The sequence below is a fragment of the Serinus canaria genome, chromosome 13, assembly GCF_022539315.1.
Source record: "Serinus canaria isolate serCan28SL12 chromosome 13, serCan2020, whole genome shotgun sequence".
Taxonomy (NCBI): domain Eukaryota; kingdom Metazoa; phylum Chordata; class Aves; order Passeriformes; family Fringillidae; genus Serinus; species Serinus canaria.
This window is the reverse complement of record NC_066327.1, coordinates 8,920,762-8,929,732: the sequence shown is the minus strand read 5'-3', so window position 1 is coordinate 8,929,732 and position 8,971 is coordinate 8,920,762. Positions and strand designations below refer to the sequence as shown.

Below are 8,971 nucleotides of genomic sequence, written 5' to 3'. Positions count from 1 at the left end.
GCGGGCGGAGGGCGGGAACCAAGCCCGGCCCGACCCAGCCGCACACAGCGCCGAGGAAATGGGTAACAAACAGGCTTTTAATAGAAAACAATCGGCAATAAACATGAAACAGAACTATGTACACCAACAGAGGTAAGTTAAAAACGGAATAAAAAAGATTGGTTTCTTGATCTCCATTTCTTCATCAAGATTTCTTCAATTTCTTAGCACCCCTCCCGGTGCTCTGCCCATGCCAAGGCTATTTACCTGATTAATGGTAAGCATTAAAAATTCATAGCTTTTTGCAGGTACTGGTATAGGGATTTTTTCCAATTTATTTGTATTACATTTGGGCATATAAATAGAGAATCAGAACAAGTAATTTTTGAGCGAACTCATTATTTACATATCTCAACCTTATCTTAAATTACTGTAATTTCAATTTTCTAAAATGACTATCTAATATAAATAAATTTAAAGCTGCTGAATCAGTATCTGTGCTAATAGACCTAAATTAGAATTTTCTGCAACCCAGCCCTGTACATCTGTAATATAATACTCACCATAACAGAACCAGTTAAAAAAACCCCATGAAAATGGTCAAATCAAAACATAAGGTTCTTGTATTGAGGTCACAAACGTGTATCTAATTTAAAAGTCAGAAATGCATCACTAAAATTACAGGAGGAAGCATTAACAGAGAATAAATCAGCTGAAAGCTGGGCCGTTTAGAGAGGTACATTAAACACATCTGCTCCCTAAAAAACCCTCTGCAGGAAAACACCAAGTTAAATATGTGGTTTGCCATGCTAAAAATAGGCAACAGCCTATACTACCTGAAAGTCCCGATTTTAAACAGAAAGCTGAAAACACTACCAAATTTAGCTTCAATAAAGATTTCCAGAGATTTATCAGTGTGACTATTTGGAATGACACTTCCTCTCACTGTGCAAAATTCCTAAGAGATTGAAAACAAAACTGTTTCCCTTGTAAGTTTTACAAACACTAGAGCAAAGATTTGATACTGCAGGTTGGATGCCAATATGTAAAATTCTCATGAGATAACTGTTAATATAAAAAAAAAGTATCAAAAAGCACAGGTGTGAGCTACACCAGGATTAGGTTGCTGGAAACTCATAAACAGATGTGATTAGTTCTCCTTCTTCTTACTTTTTGATTAATGACTTTATAAGCACCAGGACCTTCTTGCTGTTGGTTTTGCCTAGCTCTTTTCCACAACAATCATCAAATTAATCACAATCACAACAAGTAATGAATGGCAAGGCAAGGATAAGGACAACAAAGTGGCAATTTTCACCAACGTTCTCCAGAAGCAGCTACTTGGTTCAATATTCTGAACGTGAACATTTGAAGAGAATACAGGGATTTCTTTTCTTTAGAGCTTTCTTTAAAAAATGGGAACACCACAAAATGAGCAGGTCTTGTTAGCTATAGTCATACAGGATATACACATATATATGGTTCTGCTGAAGCAAATTCTCTTCCTGTTCTCACTGAAAAGAGCAAAGGCAGCTTTGTAAATGTTTATGAAGGAGGCTGAGAAGGGCATCACCTAACTAAAACAAATAAATCATCCACTGTCACTTGCATCCTAACCTTCACATTTGTAATATGCAGACACAGTATTTAAATAAACTGAACGAACACAACTGGCAGTCAGGGACCCTGCTCTCCCTTTCCCAAAATTACTGGATTTAAGGCCCCTTTCAAGCATTCCAACAGGTAAGAATTTTAATGAAGGTTTAGACCTGCCTGCACAGTCAAATGTTAAAAGGAACACAGTCCAGAAAGCTTTAGTGTAGCTACTGTGTGGGATTCTACAGCCGTCATGGTACTTCAGAGCCAAAAACCAAAGTAAGTTCATGGCAAAAGATAAAAGTAAAGAAATAGACACAAAGGTCTGTGAAAACATCTCCCATTTTGCTGTAGGTATCCATGGAGCGACTGATCACTTCTGCAGGGATTCCAGAGAGGAGAAGAGCAGCAGTCAGTACTGTCGTTTTCACCTTCTTCTCACACTAGAAGGGAGAGAAAAACCAGTATCATGTTAGTTCTCCTAATCCAATTCTGCTTTACGTGTCACCAATGCTGTGCCAATTTCACACGTTCCAAATCTGTTGGTAGGAGCAGCAGATTCTGTCCAGACACGCTCCAGGGTCACAGCCCTTACCCCAGACACAGATTCCTGCTGTGATGGATCTACCAGAGAGAGGCTGCTAAGGAGCAGATCAAATTCATCCCGGATATTCTGCCTCCTTCACACTACTTCTCCCAGCAGGCTGAGATGTGAGGCTGGGCAGCTGCTCCTGCATGAGTGGGAACATGGCCAGACAAAGGAAATCTAGGTGTAAGAAGCCAAGCCTGGCATCTCCAGTCAGAAATGGATTAATCTCATCACACTATTCAGCAAAAAACCAGAATCCCAGAATGATTTGAGTTGGATGGGACCTTGATGCTCATTTCCTTCCAATCCCCTGCTATGGGCAGAGACACCTTCCACTAGACTAGATTGCTCAAAACCCCATAAATACTTTTAAGTTTTATAACAGAAAATTTTTTTAGAGTTGAAAACCAACTGTTTCTGTTTTAGAACAACTTAATTTGGCAGTTTTATCCTCTGAACTCAGAAATGCTCCAAAACCTTTTGAAAGCTGTTCCATCCTTAAGATGAGGAATCCCATGGAAGCGAGTCTGACAGGCAGGAAAATGTAACAGTGGCTGTAAATTCTAATAATTTGATGATACTTGTTGGGTATTTTAATTTAATATAGTCTAAATTAGGCTTTCAAGAATATTGCTGTTTCATGGGAGAAAAATTAAGGTTAACAAAGGGATTGACCTCACCCACCCACGTCTAACTGCAGTAAAAGCAAGTTGTGGAAAGGAGCCACCTCTTGAATTCTGAAACTGAAGAGTGGATTTTAAGTACACCAGAAACAAGATGATGTAGAAGATGAGTTTATGCAAATCTAAGGCTAATCTTACTGTTTTGTGTTGTGACACATCAGCTTAGAATGACTATTATGATATACTTCACTACAAAACAACTGCTGATTTTTTCTGATTTTCTACAAGTAATCTATTATTCCTTTTCAAATGCAAATTTTCCCTTTTAACTATGGATTGAACATCATTCAATCCCACTCTTCCCCACAGAGCTGACAAAATCATCCACCTAACAAATGCTTCAGGAACAATTACCCGTTGTAAATATATAAAGCAAGTAGTATAGCAAATCTTGCTAATAAGCAGCAAGTTTCACACACAGATAAATGTCTCATTTCAGGCTGCCACTCAAACCAATACTAGCAGTTGAATGTAGAGCCCTTGAAACTCAACATTCTGCCTCATTCTTTTAGCAAACACTCTCCCAGATTTCACCCAGACATTATATGCAGAACAGCTGCTTAGCAAAGCAAATAATAAACAGGCAAGAGCATGGTCTAGAAGAAAATCAAGTTTTCTGAAGACATGAAAGAGCTACCTGGATTTCCTGGTCAAACATTTTTAATTAGATTGCAGTTACACAAGCTCCTAGTCCATGTTTTCACTGCAACTTTAAAAAAGATTCTGGACTAAATCTGGAAAGATTAAAAACTAGTATAAACTATCAGCACTGGTCATTCAACTCTACAGTTTAAAACAAGGGAAGAATACTTCACATGCATTAGTCCTAAAACAATACAATCTAAACACAAGTTTAAATTGAAAACACTTCAAATTAATCTAATTCTGGAAAAAAAAATTACCTTTGGAAAGTACTTGGACAGCCCCATGTAAGCAAGTTGTAGAGTAAGAAATGGTGCAAATATCGACTGAAGGAACAGAAAAGAATATATAAAAATTAACTTGGTCAGAATAGCTAAGAAACACAAAGATTTAATGCTTCCAAAGCAAAAAAGAAAAGTAGTTGGTAAAAATTTATTTGTGGAACAGAGCAATGTTGTTCTTGAGCACTACCAATCTAAGCAGACAAGTTACATGCCAAAAATTAAGTTCTGCCCTCTCTTCTTTGAGCCTAAAGAACTGAAATGGCAGAAGAGAACAGCAGGGTATAAAACTGAGCCCAGGAATCCAGGAGCTGGACGGCTGTACCTGCATCACACCTCTGTGCTGTTCTTCTGGCTGGCACTTGGAATACTGAGGAACTACCTTTCCCAGGCTGATAAATGAGTAGGATCTACATATCTTGGTACAACTATTATTCTTACAATCACATAATTACTTGGGTTGAAAGTGACCTGAAAAGCCATCTCATTCCAAACCCATGGGCAGGGATACTTTCCACGAGACCAGGTTACTTCAAGCTTCATCCAACCTGGTCTTGGACATTTCCACAGATGAGAACTCCATTCTCACTCTACTATTCTTTTGTAGACCCTGAACTAGAGGAGCCACTGCCTCATATGCTCACCAAGATGGGAATAAACTTGCAGGAGATTTAAGTGCAACAACTTTTCTAGTGCATCTGCTCCTGAACCACAACAGACCAAATGTGCTCTCAGTCATTACACAGTGGCTGTGCTAGTAGCAGATTAATCTCGTAGAATTCACTGATTTTTTTTTAGGTTTTCTACAATTTTTGGAAATGTAAAGAGTGCTTGAAATTCCCAACTTGGTCGTTACCAATCAGCCTCAGATATTTCCCAAGAATTTGCAGCAAGCAGCAAAGCCCACCAGGACTGTGTCCCTGAACTCACCAGGTACTTGCACACAAAAGCCCTGACCGCGATGGCGAGCAGAGCACACCCCACCAATCTGAAAACGCGGAAAGAGTCAAACTCCTCCGCCGCATTCCCGTTCTCCTGGCTTGGCTTCTCACTCATCAGCTGGTTCCTCAGCTTCAGAGCCTCATCAAACCTGGACAGGTACTGCTCCAAGCCGTGTCTGGGTGGCCGTGCCGCAGCCTCAGAGGGCAGCTCTCCCCTGTGCCGCTGCCGGAGGTCGCCTGTCCCCTCAGTGACCAGCTCTGGGGCTTTAGCAAACAAGTCCTTGTCCCCTCTGAGCTCTGCTATGCTGCCTGCATGGTCGGTCGAGCCTGTCACATTACACATGGAATCACCCAGCACAATCCGCTTGGAAACTGAAGGAATGGGAAGGGAGTTTGATTTATCTTGCTCGTGCTGAAGCTTTAATTCTGTGTGACTTTCATCATCTAAGGAAGAAAAATAAAAACAGGGTTATGTACGCCGTGTCCATGGAACAACACTTCAGCTATACTGGGTCAGGATCCTGGGTCTCTGCTTCTCAAGAGAAAAGACAGATTTATGATTAAAGAGGGCATTCTTCATGGAGCAGACACAAGACATAAAGCTGTGCAATGCAAGTCAGAAGTTGAAGCAATGGAGATATTAAAAATACTGAATTTCCTTAAGCAACAGCACTGCACACACAAACAGAAAGATCCCAATACATGGACTGACATTAAAAAAAAAAAAAAACAAAAAAAACCCAACAAGATTTGCAGAAAGTGTATCAACCAGAAGAGGATGAATACCTGAAAAATAAGTAAACAGAAGCACTTCAAGCACTTTAGCTTGCTGTCTAGTGTCAGAGGCAGGGCAGTGTTAACCTGCTCTGTATAAAGCCTGAAGACCCATCTTACAGAGACAGAGGTGATGGCAGAGAACAAAAGGCAAATCAAGAACGGTCTGGACCTACCACAGTGCAAGAATTAACACTTTAGGAGTACTTTTCAGTGTCAGACTGATTCACAGCTCATGGGCATCCTTGTAAACCGAAATCTGAAAACTCTCTCCTGACAAGACAGCCCATTTGGAGATATAACTGAGCTACCTAGGATATGGTTCTGCAAGAAAATTCTGCATAACAACCACAAACATCTATGTCGCTATCCAAATGTGAGACAACTTTGCTATAAAAAGCCAGCTATGAAAGCCAGCAGCTCCTAACTAAAAACATGGGGGAGGCTCTTCGTTTCTTCAACTAAAAAAAAACTACTTGCAGTGAAATGACAGCTTGTATGCTCGCTATCTAGGGACCGTGCCGGGCCCGAGTCCCGACCTTTCTGAGGGTACAGGGATTTTATGGGCGGGTCCCTGGCGGAGCAGGGCAGGTCGGGCTGCTTGAGGCATCCCTACGAACGAAGGCGGCACTGAGGGACCGGGGAGCCAGCCGGCCCTGTCCCTGCGGGCAGCCAGCCGCTCACCAGGGGATCGCGGGCAGTGGGCACGGCCGGAGAGGCCGAGGCGTCACCGCAGCCCCGGAGCCCTCACACAGCCCCGCCGCACCCGCCACGGGGCTCACCCTTGCCCGCCGCGGGCCGGTGGAAGCCCATGATGCGGTTGATCCGCTCCTCCGAGTTCATGAGCAGCTTCCTGCGGCGCAGCTCTGCGCGGCGCTGGGACGCCGAGAGCCCCGCGGGGAGCCCCGGCGGTGTGGGCTCCTCTCCCGCGCCGCTGTCCGCCATCCCCGGCACCGCAGGCCCGGCACCGCGGGCCCGCCCCGCCCAGCGCGCAGGCGCCGCTACCACCCGCCTCCAGCTGCTGAAGCGGGCGCCGCCATTTTGGCTAGGGGCAGGAGAAGGGCGGGGCGCGCTGGGAGAGCACTCCGCGCGCCCCTCTCTGACGGCGCGGCGCCCGCACTAAAGATGGCCGCCCCGGCCTCAGGAGTGACGTCACGGTGAGAGGCCGGGAAGGGGCGATGGCGGCGTTAAGGGGACCCGGGTGACGGGGACACCCCGGGTCAGGGCGGAGCTGGCCCGCTGCACACTCGGGACAGCCTCCGCCCTGGCACTGTACCGCCGCGGGACTGACGGGCACACCGAGGAAACACCCACGGACAACATCGCTCCAGGACGCCAGAGCCACTGGCATTATCGAACAGGGAGCTGACTTCTTCCCAGTAAGATCCGGTTTGCACAATATTCATCTTTACGTGCGCCAAAAATCCGGTACACCGCGCCTGGTGCGCCAGGTGGTGAAGCTGCCACGTTACTCTTCTCTCACCTGACCAGCCCCATGACACAGAGCGTTCCCATCAGCACCACTGCCTTGCACGGCCCTGGCACCGCAGAGCTGCAGCCCCTGCCCGGGGGCACTACCCGGAGCAGGACAGGACTCATTCAATCCCTGCTCGGAACGGGACTCGCCTGAGACCTCGCAATCCCTGCCCGGAACGGGACTCACCGGGAGAGCCCGCAATCCCTGCCCGGAACGGGACTCGCCTGAGAGCCCGCAATCCCTGCCCGGAACGGGACTCACCGGGAGAGCCCGCAATCCCTGCCCGGAACGGGACTCGCCTGAGAGCCCGCAATCCCAAAGCCCCGTGCCAGGACAGGTGCCCGCTGATCCCCCAGCCACTACAGCAGTGGTGGAGTTCAGCAGCAGCAGGGCAGTGTTAGGTATATTGGGGAAAAAAAAAACCCAAAAAAACCAGAGCTGACAAATCCAATTATTATTTCGACAATATTGAATGAGAGAATTCTGATTTTAAAACCAGTTAAATACAGAAGTCAGAGTATCAAGCTCATGTATTATCTCATCTATAGTGGGCCAGAGGCAGCAGTGACAACATCTCAAAAAAATTTGCAAGCATTAAGATGGAATGGCTTTTACGAAAAAGCTGCTGAAATAATGGGATGTTAAATGAAGATACAGGACCTAAAAGATACATTTACCTAAAATAAAATTGATCACCATCTTGGAATGCTACTGAAGGCTAAATTCCAACCATCACTGTCAGCTAGCTCCAGTGACCAACATGGTATTTATCTCAATTAAACACATTGTTCTGTTTATAAGAAAAGAGTGATGGACTGGCATGAGTTCTTTCAATTAATTTTATTGAGTAGCCAAATCTGATAAATTAGCACAGATAAAATAAGCATTTGCATGTGTTATAAATGACTTTTTACAGGAATAAAACAGTGAAAATTACAAACTGTAAAAAGGAGGACAAGTAAATCCTGTCTCAAATTCAGAAGGGGGAAGATTTATAACTTCATACTGAAGATCAAATCTTTGAGTTCAGAGAACAAAGATTTAATATTACAATATTATACACTACTTTACAAAATTAAATTTACTATAAGGATTACATCCATAATAGTAAACAGAACCTTAAAATCACATTTAATGGTCCCTTAACAGCCACTCTGCATCTTTGATTAAATTGTTAAGAAATTAATTCTAAATAAAAGTGAATCATTCTAGTTATTGCAACGTAGCCTATGTGGACTTAGACTCAAATATATTAATTTAAAAACAATAATGAAAGCAAAGTAAAATGGATGGTAACAATGTTGGCTGAACACTAATGTGTCAAAATAAGAACGTTTTTTTTTAAAACGTGTTTGACTACAAAGAGACACACCTTGACCACACATTTACAGTGGTGGAGTTGTGGTGCTGAGATCTAAGTACCAGAACCACTCTTGCCTACTTTTGCAGTCCATCTTCAGTGTCCTCATTTTTCAACTGTATGTAAAAAAGCAATCACAGGTAGTGTGTGTGTTCATGTTCCCTGTACTGCCATTACAGCAGTACCAGTGAACCAGCAGGCCTTCCCCACTGCAAGGGAATAAACGAACAAAGTTTAATAGAGAATTTCCTCCAAAGTGAAGAGAACACCCAGAGGGTTCATCTGACTCATTTATCATGTTTTGCTCTGTAAAACTTAGGGACTCAAACTTGTTAACTGCCACAAGGACTGATATCTTCAGCCATTGGTCTGGTGGACATAAAGCAACGAGGCCATCTCCAGTATTTATGTTTCTTTAAAAAAGGGATATAGTAGCAAAATACAGTCTCAGTAAGAAATAGACTCTGCGTGGGCTATTTGATGCAAGGATGGTTTTCAACTCAACATCTGAGTGATAACATACCCAAAACACAAGGTTTAGGGTAGAACCTATGCAAGTGCAGAGGTTCCATTTATGGTTTAAATGAAGAGACCCCTTTCCCCTCCCTGGGGAAAAAAAACCTAAAAATCAGACTGTCAAAACTTAAAA

General features: G+C 43.7%; 1 protein-coding gene across 1 annotated transcript; it reads right to left on the bottom strand.

Moving 5' to 3' along the window:
* Positions 1 to 61: 61 nt before the first annotated feature.
* CAMLG (calcium modulating ligand) lies at positions 62 to 6,452 on the bottom strand. Its single transcript, XM_009091375.4, has 4 exons — positions 6,268 to 6,452; positions 4,701 to 5,155; positions 3,750 to 3,815; positions 62 to 2,018 (listed from the first exon to the last, which is right to left on the bottom strand). The coding sequence occupies exons 1-4, from the start codon at positions 6,428 to 6,430 to the stop codon at positions 1,827 to 1,829; spliced, it is 876 nt and encodes a 291-aa protein (XP_009089623.2). The 5' UTR covers positions 6,431 to 6,452; the 3' UTR covers positions 62 to 1,826.
* Positions 6,453 to 8,971: the final 2,519 nt, after the last annotated feature.